At 49.8% G+C, this 14,681-nt stretch overlaps 1 protein-coding gene and 1 long non-coding RNA gene across 3 annotated transcripts; one reads left to right on the forward strand and one right to left on the reverse strand.

The window, feature by feature from the left end:
• The first annotated feature begins 35 nt into the window (after window positions 1-35).
• Window positions 36-1,015, forward strand: LOC119157207. The gene is made up of 2 exons (XR_005107447.1): window positions 36-118; window positions 249-1,015. It is a non-coding gene; the product is annotated as an uncharacterized LOC119157207 (long non-coding RNA).
• An 824-nt stretch (window positions 1,016-1,839) lies between these two features.
• Window positions 1,840-8,987, reverse strand: IGBP1 (immunoglobulin binding protein 1). 2 transcript variants are annotated; one of them, XM_037407840.1, is made up of 6 exons: window positions 8,506-8,987; window positions 8,013-8,324; window positions 4,893-5,088; window positions 3,776-3,861; window positions 2,639-2,751; window positions 1,840-2,368 (listed from the first exon to the last, which is right to left on the reverse strand). In XM_037407840.1, the coding sequence occupies exons 1-6, from the start codon at window positions 8,970-8,972 to the stop codon at window positions 2,223-2,225; spliced, it is 1,320 nt and encodes a 439-aa protein (XP_037263737.1). In that variant the 5' UTR covers window positions 8,973-8,987; the 3' UTR covers window positions 1,840-2,222. The 2 variants fall into 2 exon arrangements, with proteins under 2 accessions (XP_037263737.1, XP_037263736.1); XM_037407839.1 differs by having other exon boundaries at window positions 1,840-2,371.
• Between the last annotated feature and the right edge of the window lie 5,694 nt (window positions 8,988-14,681).

Below are 14,681 nucleotides of genomic sequence, written 5' to 3' on the forward strand. Positions count from 1 at the left end.
ACCTGCTCTGGCCCCGGCTTGTAGAACAAGAAGAGCTGATGGTCCTCGGGAGGACAAGGAGTGACGACAAGCGGTGAGAGCCTGCCGTCACGAAGGGCAGTTGCTGCTCCTCAGAAAGGTACTTCTGCCAGCACCAGTGGGGGCTCCGGGGGGGGGGGGGGGGCACCATCCACTGGGGAAGGGTACTGTCCATGCTTTGGGCATGTCACAAACCGCTGTCATGTTCTACTGGTGTGACTCCCCTCCAGAGCTGCCCAAAAATGTCACCCCAAAGGCTCCTGCTCCATGGTACGGGACCACGGCCCGCCAGACAGGCTCTGACCGCCATCCCCAGCACCATCCCCTCCTCTTCCACCCCCAAGGGGGGTGCCAGGGCCAGCTAGCCTGCCTGCTAGCCCAGGAAGTCTGGAGTGCTGCCTGGAGAAGATTAGAGGTGGGGAATGAGAAGAAAAAGAATGAGAAGAAAACTAGTGCGGCACAAAAGCAGCACTGAGATGGGCCTTCAGGCCAACAGCCAATGGAACAGTAAAAATGCACAGGAACTAATTCAGCTGAGCTACTTCTCAAGATCTACCTCTCCAGAAATTTTCACCAGGAAGAGGCAGCTAACATCAAATGTAAGAAAGGAATAAATGCATGTATAGAATTGCATGTGTTGTTGAAGCAGAAAATGTGTTTCACAGGAGGTCTGGAACGCACAAAAACTCATTGTCTGCTCTTGTAGATCGTAGAGACTCAATACCTGGAAAAAAAGGGTTCGCTGCAGGCTACAACTGATGTACACCTGTGAAGCAAAGAGGACCTGCAATTGCTACATGTGAAACATCTAATCTTTCCTGCAGCCTACCTGGCCCCTCACACGTGCCTGAATCACGCTAAGAGGAAAGAAAAAATCCAAATTCCTTCAACATCCCACTGTCCCCAGAGATAAGGGAGCTGATGAACCCAACTGTGCCAAATCAAAGACAATAAATGCCTCGTGGCCTGCTCCACGTAACACTGCCACATGCACAAACAGCAGCAATAGTTTGTTTGGGTTTTTTATACCAACATTTGTAACAGGTTTAGAACAACTGCAATCACAGCTGCCAGCCCATGCTGGGCAATTTCAGAGCTTCCAGCCACAATTCCTCACTTTCTTGCCCAGTAACACGCCTGCCACGTGCCAGGTCAGTGCCAGGTACAGCAGACCAGACATACCCTCTCTTCTCACTCAGTTCAGAATTAGGGCCAGCAGCTATTTAAACTAGCTTCAGAGGAATCCAGAAAAGTTTTTCACCCCTTCATGGTTATTCTGCAAGTAGATTTCAAAGCACACTGACAACTAGTGCACTACTTTGCTTTGGAACACGGAACTGTTTGTCCCAGTGTTGGTCCCTGTAGGGCTCCGCAAGAGGGTCCGGAGTAAACACACATGTTGCACGTTACTTCGTGTATGCTATCACCATGCAGATCCTCCATCACACTAAGTAAAAGGACAAACATTTCTGTTAAGGCATTTGTACTATGTGTAGTATCGGCACTTCAAGACATTGCCCTCAAAACACCTCATGTACTTAACACAAAAAATCCTAAACACTTCAGTGCGCCGCTCTGGGAGGAACAGTGGGATGAGCCTGCGGAAAGGCCACCGAACACCCGGCTGCATACAGACCTCCCTGCCAAGGTGAACACTGCACTGCAAGCTGCTGTGCTCAGAAGCCTTGTTCAAAAAAAAACCCTGGCCATCTGACACTGCCTATCTCCCATCCCCAGCTCCCTCGGTTGCTGGAAACCAGCCTTACGGACATGCTCTGGAAGAGCCTAGGATGAAGAGCAAGGGATTTTTACTGCAAGAACTAGGCAGCACGAGAGACTTTATTTTGCTTAAAATATAGAGAAAAAAATAAATACATCCACCCACAATACACAGAGCAGTTTCCAAATTCATGTACTTATCTTTCAAGGACTTCCTCTGACTGGGAGAACAGAGGCAGCCTGACCCCTCAGAAAGAGCTCCACCTGACAGGAGCTCTGTGGTGTCACTGTACATGACCAGTGCACTCAGTCTGACATTTAACACAAACCAAAGCAAACGGTCATGTTTACTCCGCTTGATTCCAGTGCCTCCCAGAGAAGCCACGTATACCTCTGCATATGTACAGTGTATTTACTCCTATATCTCCAGGACACAGGCAATTCTTACAGGATTTCCAGGCCCTGCCCACTCTGCAGCAAGAGCATCAGCCCACATTCTGCCGGTTGCCATAGCCTCTTGGGTGTGTATCTTTCCAGTCATCCCAGTTCCGAGCTTTTTGAAGAGCTTCCTCATCATCATCCTCCTCTTTTTTCTCCTGCTGCTGCTTCTGCAACTCTTCATCAGTTATACCTGCTGAAGGTCAAGAACAGGAGCAAGGGGCAGTAAGACACCGGAAGGTCCCTAGTCAAGTTCTCAAAACAGAAGCCCTGCCAGTTGAGACAGAAAGCAGGAATTGCCAAAGAGCGGTTTAGCAACCCAGTTATTCTCAGCCTAATAAAGTCAGCTCTTACTCTTCCTCAGTCACTGGGTGTTTTACACCCTGAACACATGCCTGTTCACCCTCCCCCTCAAGAGACTTCCCAAATTCTCTATTCCAATCTTTGCTTTGCCACTCTGTACCTGGTGTTCTCTGAGGCGCACCCTGACCAGACACGACTCCCTGCCTCCTGCGCTGCTCATACCAGTCATCCACAGTCATAGTAGGCAGGCCAGGGTATCCAGCACCAAACACTCTACCGGGAGAGAAAGACAGTCAAAGGCAGCACTTTACGTTGCTACAAACGAGCGGAAACAGACAACCATGCACAGAACTACTCTGTAACCTGATCTGTACTAAAAATAAAAGGTGTGTTACCAAGGAGGGTTTGAGAACAAACCTTTTCCTACAGCCTGGGCCTTCAGCAACAAACCTGCCAGTAACCTAGCCACAGCGGCATTTAAAGAGTTCATCCTGCTAGTTTAGAGAGGTGAGGACTCTTATAGCCCAAAGACCTTGAACCAATTCTCCAGCCCAAAGCAGAACACACTGTGCTGGCACAGCTTGCCAAGGAGGCCTCTGGGAACCAAATTAGGCACAGCTTGGCTATATAGATATATGGAAAGCTCAGGGCAAATAATGTCAAAAGCATGACAAGAAATCTTGTTTCTATCCCATTTTGTGCTTTAGCTGCCACACTCCCTGCAAGAATCTCACAGGGCCACAAAGTGCTAGGATCTTGACGCCCTCAGGAAAGCCTTACAGTTAATTATTGTGACTGATGATTCTTGGTAGGTATCACATCTTCCCAGCCCCTAAGACCACTTATTTGAATTCACTGAAATCTTCCAAAGTTTACGTTAGATTAAGAGACCACATACGCTTTTCACTGCAGGGCTCTTTAACAGCGAAGAGCAATCCTATTATATCACACAGTGGTTTCAGAGGGGCAGATAAGCCTTGCCTCTCCACAGCTTACCAAACAGCAAGCACATGGCCTATAAACTAGCACAGTAACATTTGCTTAATACAATCTCCTCTTCTGCCACCCCAACAGCAGGAAACAGCATTAGCCAAGACACTGCAGCATGCCAGTAACAGAAGAAATCAGAGAAAGTTCAAGAAATGCATTAGACATTCCCTCGATCCCCTGCCCAGATGCACAACACGCACCATCTCGATGAACACCTGGTTCTCTGCATTTGAAAGAGTATTTTAGGCTTGATATAAGAACAGAGCACTGCCTCATACTATGTCTAAGTAATCAGAAAACAACATACTTCGCCTGAGCAGCATCCCGGGTAAGAATGAAAGGTTTCAGCGGAGCCCTGACTTGCCGAGAAGTAGCGTGCGGTGGTGCTGAAGACTGAAGATGCAAACAATAGTCACAAGATAACAGTTTAGTTGAGAACCCCCTTCTCTGCTTCCCACCCCACAACAAGTTATTAAAGATCTCATAGAAGAGAGATGCCTCTGCTGTCACAGCAACATCCTAAGACAGACAGTTCAGGCCTTAATCCAGTTTAAATCATGAACTCCATCTGTGAGCATCTACAAATCGCTTCTCTTTGTGCCTTTGTTACACCCACTCCGATCAAAGCAGAAAGCTGACAAAGCTAAACCAGATCAGCTCAGATCGAAGCATGAAATATAGCTTATTTTTCCCAGGGAGCAAGCGCAGTACATTCTGAAGCAAGCTGAGCTCGTCATTCCCAATGGTATCACCCAGGGCACTACAGAAGAGCAGAGCTCTGCAATGTCAAAAATGAACTGCACAAATGAGCTGTGCCAACCAAGCTGGACTATGGTCTATGTCAGCACATTATGATATTTTTTTTTTTTATTTCCACGCAGATGTTTTAGGTGAGTAACATAAAGCCCAGAAACACTATTCTACACAGGAATTGCAGGTCTATGAGAAGCTTTCATCACTCAGAACGGGCATTTCTTTCTGTAGTATCTGGACACATTGTAGACCAGAAGCACAGGTTTGAAAGAAATCACTAGAGTCTCCTTTCAATTTACAAATGTACTTACTTCTTTACAGGTAAGGGTCTGCCAGAACCCAGCAAAGTGGACAAAAGCCTTTGCGCGCAGACCAGTTCAGCTCTGATATTCAATGCTCTAGCATTTCATAAGCCGTGACTGTCTAGAACACATGGTAGCAGTGGACAGCGACTAATCCAAAAATCAGACCACTGCTCATTCAGAATTGAGCCAAACCCCATCTGCTTGGGCTGTGATTGAGCTGTATTTCAACTGAGAATTCACAGAATAGAACATGAATGTAGCTCTGCTACTGAATTCCTCTAGGGTGCACTTACCCGCAATAGTGACTCTCAGCATGTCTAACTATCCACAGTCCACAGGACTTGCAGTTCAAGACAGATTTCATACCTGTTTCCCTGTACCTCTGCTCCTCAAGATGACCATTTCTTGGTCAATACTCTCGATTTCCTCCAGGCTGGTGTTGATCCATTTCTGGATTTGTAGTATGTAAAATTCCCGCATCTGATCCTCATCTGCTTGCCCACTCTCCACAAAGCTTCTCATAGAGGCCAGCCTGTTCTCCAGTTCCTTCCTCTGCTTATATCTGTCTCAAAGAGAACAAAATGAGATCATTAAATAACCTTTTGCTAGCCCAGCCCCGGTACAGCGTTTTCCAAAATATACAATTTCCTAGTTCATGAAATTCAATCAAATGTAGTTAAGAGAGATACTTCCTGCCCCGATCCCCTTTTAAATCCTCTTCACAGTAGTGCCAGTTGCTGACCAGCGCTCATTACAGTACACAAATCCCAGGCATTCATAAAGCTCCTCATGTCTTGACAAATTTCTTTGTGCAAGGACCCCCAATCATTTAACAACTGAGTAAGAGTCCTGTAGAAGTAAAGCAGAGACTTACAGGAAGGAAGTACCTGTTAAGAAAAGGAGCAGCACTAGACCATACTGGTTGTCATTTACTGATGACCTCTCACAATGCGTAAGCAAAAGGCAAAATATCAAGCAGGGGATCCATCTCCCCACCTCATCTGACAACAGGTCTTTGACCAATGAAAACTACAAAAATCAGAAGAGTTCCAATCTGCTTACAAACGATTTTGAAAATGCACAGTTATATACATACATGCAGCACCAAAACCTTTCCCCCCGCATCTTTCCCATCCCTTCCATCTGCCAACTCAAATTTAGGCATTACATAGGATCTTCACTACATCTGGTAAGAGGTTTAACATTATTTCAAGTATTTAATAAGAAAATTGTATAAAAAAAAAGGGAGATGGTGATTGTTTATTGTTGTAATTTAAAGTATCTCCTGTCTGTTAAAAGCAGCTTTAAGACAACACTCGAAATTTAGAGACATCTCTATTATTTTTTTCTTCTCCTAAAAGTCAAGCAATCCTTGAAAATTAAGCCTCCCAGGTCGAATTAGGTAAGCCTGGCAACGTTAATCTCCTGGAGCAAACAAAACTTTAACTCATTGGCTCCTTCACTGAGAAAAAACAATGCAATAGATATTTTGAGTTACTTCTGTAGAACGCAAAAGATATCCAGAAGCCACTAACAAGGCAGATTAAAACACTTCTCCAATTTCTGTCTCAGGTGTTTCTGTGGGTGTGGGTTGTTTTTTTAATATAATTTTGGATTTCTAGATTTTTTGACCTCTTCAGGAGTTACGTTATTAAAGGGGGGAACTACCTATATACTACACTTCCAGGCTAAATCCTTGTGTCCCACTTCCTCCAGTTACAGTGCCACCTGAAGAACAAATACTAAGAACCAAGGATTAGAAACCTACAGGAGCTGACAGGACAAGGAGCACACAAGAGATATTCTAAAAAACAAACCCATCCACAAGTGCTCCACAAGAACCCTGAAAACTACATTTTAACCGGTGAGCACCTGACTGCCCAACCCTGTCCTGCAGGGAAGCAAAGCGAACCACTCTATTCCCATTTGTCTTTACACTCCACAGTGGGGTAAGTTCTCTGCAGTTGGTTGCTGCAATCCCAACCTGCTCCTTAGGATGCTGGATTGCATGCTTATACAGAGAACAAAGTGAAAAGCAGCTAGGATGAGACAGGTCTGAAGGTAAAGTGGTGATACATGCTGCCTTAGGAAAATTTTGTTCATGCAGTCCACACATTTTACTGAAAGCGAATATCATTGCAACACCTGATCAAGTACTAACCTGCCTGCAATAGAACTCACAATGCAGGTGTGGTGGGTTGACCTTGACTGGATGCCAGGTACCCACCAAGCCGCTCTATCACTGCCTCCCTCAGAATAGGTAGCAGGGAGAAAGTAAGATTTTTAAAAAAAAACAACTTGCAGGTCAAGATAAAGGCAGTTTAATGAAGCAAGAAGTTGTGCAAGCAGAAGCAAAGGAAAACAAGAGATGTTATTCTCTGCTTCCCCTCAGCCGGCAATGTTCAGCCACTTCCCAAGAAGCAGGGCTTCAGTACCCGTAGTGGCTGCTCCAGAAGCCAAATGTCATAACTAACTAATGCCCCCGCTTCCTCCTCCTTTCCCTGAGCTCCTACATCTGAGCAGACATCATGTGATATGGAATATCCCTTTGGTCACTTTTGGTCAGCTGTCCTGGCTATGTCCCCTCCCACGATCTTGCCCACCCCAGCCTACTGGTGGTGGTGGGGTGGGGGGAGGTGGAGAGACAGCCCTGATGCTGTGCAGCACTGCTCAGCAGAGGCCACAACACTGCTGTGTTTCCACCACCCTTCTAGCTACCACTACAAGCACAGCACTATGAGGATGCCAGCCCCAACACAGCAGGCTCCTCGCGTTTGTCTCCAAGAGGAACGAGTCGCCATACAGGCAAACACCAGCCCTCAGCAAGGGGGCAGCTCACACGTAGCCAAAATCCTACCTGCAGCTCCAGCAAAACTCACTTGTGCTCAGGAGGTGATGTGCAGCTCAGAGACTGCTGATGAGCAGCCCACGCTGAAAAGGCTTCGCTGCACAGAGTAGGTGTATTCTAGTATGTCAAACTTACCTCAGTTAAATTACCCTCTAGAATATGAATCATGCTTTTGTATTCATGCAATTTAAACAGCTCTCCAGCCCAGCTTGGGCCTCCCAGTGCTACCACAATAAGCAACAAGTTGATTGTCAAAATCCCCAGCTAAAGCATGACAAACAGGCATTAATCACCTCTTTTTTAAAGATCTAATAAGCCCACTGGTAGGTAACTTCCAACACGCGTGGCTTTACACTGTTAGCGGTGGTTAAAGAACTGACCATAAGAGCTTTTGCGCAGTTCTTCTTCAAAGACCAGAAACTGAAGACATAAATGCACCTCCTCAGTTTGCACAATCAAACACCATTAAATAATACGTGGTGCATATCTTAAAATGAACGTTTCATGACCAAACTATTCCAGTATCAAGGGAAGCAGCTCTTCCCTGGCTCTGCAATCTCGCACTGCCCGAAGCTCTCACCTTCTCTTAAACTGATTCCCAAAACCCTTTACAAAAACACTGCGAAGCAAGAGCCTACCTTTCGATTTTGGCTTGCCTACTGGACGCCATGGCCACCAGGCTGGGCTGGGCAGCAGCGGGGCCCCCCGGGGAGGGGCTCCCGGCATCTTCCTCTCCAGGGGCGCTGGTGGCGGCAGGGGGCAGGTGGAAGCTGCCCAGCCCGTAGCTCCTGCAGAGTTTGAGGAAGCGCCAGAAGTGGGCCCGGGCGCTCTCCAGGTGCTCCAGCCTCCTGCTCAGGTCAACCTGCTTCAGCGTCAGGGCCCCCAGCAAGGCGGGCAGCAGCAGGTACTTCAGGTCGGCCGAGGCGATCTCCTCCAGCTCCTCGTTCTCGCTGCAGGGGGAGAGATGAGCCCCCCCGTTCCCGTTCTGCTCCGCCTGGGCCCGGCCAAAGCCAGCGCGCTCCGCGGCGGCCCGGGGGGCCCTGTGGGGGCGGCGGGAGGCCCGAGGGCTCTCGCACGGCCTCGCTGGGGCCCCCGCGCCGCCCAGGCCCGCGCCCGACCCTCCGCTCTCACCTGAACAGATCCAGCTGCGCCACCATGGCGGCCGCCCGCTGCAGCGCGTCCAACCCCTGCCGCACCTTATCCTGCACGGCCGGGGCCCCCGAGGACGGCTCGGCGCCGGTCTCCACCTCCTCCCAGAGCCGCCGGCCCGCCGCCAGCAGCTCCGCCAGCCGCAGCCCCGCGCCGGCCCCCTCCGCCATACCGGGCCGGGAACGCCGCCGCACAATCACTTCCGGGGCGCCCGCGTGTGACCCCGCCCCCGCCCGCCATCTTGGTGAGGTCAGCGGAGCCGCCCGAAGGAGCGGTGCCGGTATCTTAGTAGGGGCGGGCGGGAGGCAGGGCCTGGTGAGGCGGCAGCGGGCCCGGGGCTCGGGGCTCGCCCCTCCCCACCGGCCAGCGCCCGACGACCCCCGCGGGGGCGGCGGGCGGGTGGTGTCGCCCCTACGAGTCTCGGTGGAGCCGTGGACCCTCACACGCATCCGGTACTCCCAAAGCTCCTGCTGGTTCCTGCCTGATGCACCGGCCTCCCCAGAGCCCACAGGGGAGCTCCGGGGGAAGGCGTGCTCGTGACGTGCTCCAATAAATGAGCAAAAGTGAGGCTGATTAGATAAACTGATCGGATGCGCGCACCTTCCCCCTTTAGAAAAAGGAGCGAGGGGTGAGGGTGGCCTGACGGCGGTGAAATAGCTCTGGAGCCGCCAGCGGCCGATGTGGTCGGCGGGGCCCTGCTGAGCCCACCCGCAGCTCAGCTAACGAGCTGCTCCGCACCGGGCCCCAGCGCTGGCACTGCTGCAGGGTGCCGGGCCCGAGGGAGCCAGGCCGGGGCTGGCCGTGACACCTCACCACGCAGGCAGCACCCCGGGGCCGCGCCAGGCAGGTGCGGGGCTCACGGAGGGAGCATGTCCTGCCACAGGTGCTAGGGCAGATCCTCAGCCTGGCATGGCAGGTGATGTGCTCTCTTCTGCCCCGGGGAGAGCCCGGATGATGTGCAGCCTTAGGACACCAGCTGGGTTCAGCACGGGCTTGTGCTGCTCAGGGCTGTCACTTCCTAGCCTGGGACCTACATCTGACAGATGATCCTGGCAGAACACGGTGCACAGCATGAGCACTCGGTAGCACACTGCTGCATTTTATGTTTTTAAGCACAGCACCTTCCATTTCTTCTGTCCGTATTCTTTTTCTAACAGAAGATGAGCAGCCTTTCTCATTTCTTTTTTATTTAGCTCCAAAGTCCCTTCTCACAATATCTCTGCAATTTAAACAGGCATAAGGCAGGCAAGGGCTAAAGCTGGGCTTGTAGGAACTGGTGTTGGTCCCTTAGGAGCACAGGTAATTGATCCAGATGTGAAAAATATATATGGTGTAATAATAATTCAGGGCTGGCTGGAAGCACTCAGCCTCCAAGAATGAGTCAGTTTACTATTTACTCCATTTTCTTCATACCTACCTGAGATAGCTCGATAAAAAGTTATTCATAAAAACCAGAAAAGCTGTGGATTTAGGTTCCTGTTCGCTGTGCCCTGCATACCCTTCACACTCCTCAGGGTGACTGCTTTGCTCAGGCTGCAAAGGCAGCCACGGGTAGTGTGAGGTATGTCAAGAACTGACTGCGTCATTCTGTGGTGTTCCTGCACACCAGGCAATAGGTGAAGAGCAATGCTGTGTCCAGCAGTGGGAAAATTAATTGGTATAACGATTGGGAGTGGAATGGGGCCAGGAATCTACAGCTGTTTGTTCTTCGCTAGAAGAAGATGCTTTGGCATCTCCAACAATCCGAGCAGCCCCGGCAGGTTCACGGGCTTGCTCTCCAAGTAATTGTAAACAGGCTAATGATGGAGCATGGGATCTCAGCCTGCCTCCCCTTCCCTTCAGACTGGGGGGGTGGGAGAGCCAGTTTTGACCCAGATTGTCAGGGCAGCACAGAACAGGCCTTGAGCAGCACATTATCCCAGCTCACCAGGCAACTTGTACCAAGAGAATAGGAAATCGTGTGAGGCCTGGTTTCCTTTGAGATGGAGAAGCTTTGCCTCTAAGAGCCGAGTGGCTTAACTGGCTGGAAGCCCCTGAATCTCCTTGCTAGAAGTTACTCAGCCCCCTGTTTTCAATCTGCTGTCCCAACTAGTCAAGAATAGGCTTCATTTACACCGTGGGGGCATGAAATCATAAAGGGTTAGTGACCAGAATCACGCACAGTCTGCTCTTCAACTCCGGCATAGCAAACTGCATGTACCCGCACATGTTGTTCTCCTCCTGCCTGAGGTCTGCCTGGCAGGACACAGTTTTTCAAGCTGCCCCTTCTAATTACAGAGCTAATGTTCTCAACACAAGGAAAAAATAAACGGTTCTTTGGAAGGCATAATTACCCAGCGAGTCCCTAGTCACACCACAATAAGCCTTAAGCTGGAGACTACAGGAATAGTAGCTGTGGTTAGTCCCACTGCATGTGAAGAGGGGGAGTTCCCAGGGATTCCTCAGGCCGGGGGTTGGTCTCTCCCACTCCCCAGTTCTGCCAGGTGTCTCAATGCGGTAGGTTTTCAGCATAAAGTCAATGTCTAGGGATCAGCCTCAGCTTCTGGAGGGTTCTTACATTTACACTTCCAGACATGAAACATAACCATGTGCTTTCCATTTATACAGGTAGTAAAACCTACCGCTGTGGTGTATTGCATTTAACGCACATGTGTAGAACATCTGGCCGTGCACATCCAGAAGGCCTGTCTGGCACTTCCCAGGAGCTCCAGCACATTACATGTACATCCAGTCTTCCTGGAAGGTGTTAGAGCTTCTGCATGTCACCCTACAGCACACGGGTGCTGCTCCAGCCAGCCAGAAGCATGCCTGGAAATTCCTTACTCCACCATACAGCACATGCACGGTGGTCACAGCTGACCCATATGCAAGCTGAGAAAGTCCTCAAAATCTGTATGGCCCCAGTTCTGGGCTGGTGGGAGGATGCTCCTGGAAAAGCCCAGTTGAGTGGCAGCCCCAGGATGGCTTCTGATCCGGAGAGGAGGCTGTTCTGCAGCTCCCTCCCTGCTTTAACTCGCTGTCCGATGGACCTTGCAGACAGTGTGCCCAGGGAAGCACAAAGGGAAGATGCTGCTCTTCAGTGATTCAACCAGGCAGCCATGGCACCTTCTCTGCACTGGCAGAAAAGCGATTCAAAAAGTGCACCGTGAGCAGCCTCCAGGATGCTGCCCATGCTGAACATGGATGAGTTTAAGCAAGCAAGAGGGAGAAATACAGGCTGGTGAAGGGAGGTTTGGCTGCTCAGAAGTGCCACCCCACCCCTCCAGGCCCCTGCAGACATGATGGAGATATCACAAACCTGCAGTATCTGGGATTTTCCCACTCTGATTAAGCAACTGCTCAAATACAGGGTTGAAATACAGGGTTCAGAGGTGGAAGGGATGCCAGCCTGCCCAGCCTAGGAGAAGGGATGGAGGTTTGCTTCCCCTCTGAACCTCACACAGCCATTGCCACAGCTGTCCTTTAAGCTGTGCCCAAGGGCCCTCAGTCTGCAGCCTGGTTCCCCCTCTGGTCTTATGGCTGTTACTCACCTATGTTGATTTGTCCCTTGGCTGAAGATCCCCATAAGGACAATCCCTATTATTATTTGTCATCTTTAGGGCATCACAATATTGCTGAACACCCCGGAAATAAAGGAGAACAGAGATGCAAGGGTTTTTCCTTAAATACAAGCATTTACTCATGTTTGTGTCTTGCGGTGTGACAGTGTAGGCACCAACCATCCCAAAGGTCAAAGCAACATCCCCCGAATATTTACAGCAGTACAGATGCTGATCAACAGTTGAGTGCCCAGACAGTGGTCCCATCCCTTGCCCTCTCCTTGTTCTGGCTCAGCTTTCTTTGTAAAGAGCACAAGCAAAAAGCAGGTGGAGGTCCTGACCCACAGTCCAGTCCGAGCTGTAATGCAGGGCTGAAGGGAAGAAATATCCCAACATGTTCTTGAACACAGAGTCATTCTTCCTCCAAAATGTTTACTTGATTACCAACAGTCTGTTGTCCTTGCTCAGATTATCCTCCTGGAATAAGTTATGTGTCATCCCTCAATGAATAAAGAAATAAAAGGCAAAAAACCCCCACCAAACCCTGGTGCTTTAGCAGCAAAGTCAAGAGTCCATGAAAATCACTCGCCTTTCTCCAGACTTCATTGTCTGCACAAGTCTAACCAGCAGGAGATGATCACATTCATACCAGCGTTACTCTTTTCAAACCCAAATTAAAAGTCAGGCGGTAAGAGAGAGGAGGCTTTCAAAACAAACCCTTTGCCTGGTTCTCGCCACATTTCATGTGGAGGGATGGTTTTCTTCTCTAGGCAAGCCATTTTCAGAGCCATGTCTCCCATGTCAATTCACAGCACCAGAAAGTGAAAGACTTTTGCCATGGCCATGGAGAATTCAGCTCTGGGGAGCCTCATTCCCAGAGAGGCAGATAAACAAAAAGCCACAAGACATTGGGAGAAATGGCTAATGACAGGAAAGTCAAAGAGGTAGATCCATCACATTAGCAGTGAGCCTGGCGAGGGCTTGTGAAGCAGAGGGTAATGACAGCAGCCTACCACAGTCTGGAGGGGACCGATTGTGAAAGTGGGGCAAAAGAAACACGTGAGGAAGTGTCTGAAGGGATGAAAAGCCACAGCTGTTACAGAGATGTTCTTGGTTTCAGGGACACTGCTACCAGCCTTGTCCAGGTTTATTCAGGTCCTGAAGGGCTATCTGCCCAAGCTGGGGATGTTTGGGGTGGAAGCAAGGGTGCAGAGGTTAGAGGTAAGCCTTCCTGCACCAATTTCTTTGGCAGTGTTGCACTGACTGGTGCTAGAAGCCACCGGAGGGTGATATCAGGGTCCAAGTTTTCCCATCTTTTTAAGTCAGGGGGTGCTTGTGCTAGTCTGGTCTGGGGGATGGGTCTCTGTGTTCCCCTGGCACCTTCCCGCTAGCTTTTCTGTCCAAGCAGGGTTAGAGAGAGAAAATGCATCCAGCCAGATGGATCTCCTCAATCCCTGGGGCCAAGTGCAGTGTTTATTCCCTCCAGATCCATAGCCTGATGCTGACTGCCTTGCTCTGGGTCTCGGTCCCTAGGAGACCCTTCCAGTCCAGCAGATCTCACAACCCTGGTAAATCCAGGTGTGAGCCCAGATTACACCACCTCCCACTCAGAGCATTGTCACATAACTGTCACCTCCCCACAATGGTCCCTCCTGCCAGCCTGACCCTTTGCACCCTTCAACTAATTACAATGCTTTCCGATTTCCTGCAGGAGACAAACGGAGCCCAAGGTCCTCGCTACTGATTGACCCCTCCGGTCCTTCCCCAGCTCTTCCCGGTTGGGCTCGCAGTCAAGATGTGAGGAGGGAGAGTAGAGGACTCTGCATATTCAGCACTTGACCCTGCCTTTTCCGAGGCAGAAATTCAAATGGAACCTCTCTAGGAGGGGATCACGACATCTCCCCAGGGCATTCCTAGCTATTGTGGCTCCTCTCCTCTACCCCAGGCTATGTGTGTTTGTAGTTACCAAATGCAAATCACATTTCCCACCCTCCTGGCTGAATCTCTCACTCCACAAGATCCTTCCCCTGTTTTGTCTTTTTTTTTTTTTTTTTTTTTTCCCTCACCAGCTAGTTTTGCAATGCTCTGCAGAGTTCACAGCCCTTCCTGGTTTCACCTCCCTCTGATCTGGTGATGCACTGCAAGGTGGCTGTAGGGAAGGTATTTAAGCAATCCTCCTAATTAAGTACCTGCATCACATCTGGGCTCAGCCTGGCTCTGGACACAGCAACTGCAGCTATTTTGCAGCCTGGCCCCTGAAGACTCCCTTTTCCGAGGAATGCCAGTGACTAACCCCCTAATTGCATTTTAAAAGAAAAACTTGAGATAGCTTTTTGGCCTTTGGCAGTTGTGATGGAAGCCTCGCAGCTGTGGCTTTACTGTCACTCTGGGAAGGCTAGATGTCAGCAGCCAGATCAAGTCAATAGCACATTAACAACTGATAATGATAGTTAACTCACTTGGTTAACTATGTGAGCATATGCTTCACCCCTGAGCATTTCAACTTCCAGCTCCCAGGCTTGTCTCAAGCCACCTTTGACTCTTGGCTCTTATTCATTGTTAACAGAGAAACCTGGAGCACATTAAGTGGAGGGGACCGTTTACAATAAAAGCTCATGA

The sequence above is a fragment of the Falco rusticolus genome, chromosome 14, assembly GCF_015220075.1.
Source record: "Falco rusticolus isolate bFalRus1 chromosome 14, bFalRus1.pri, whole genome shotgun sequence".
Taxonomy (NCBI): Eukaryota; Metazoa; Chordata; class Aves; order Falconiformes; family Falconidae; genus Falco; species Falco rusticolus.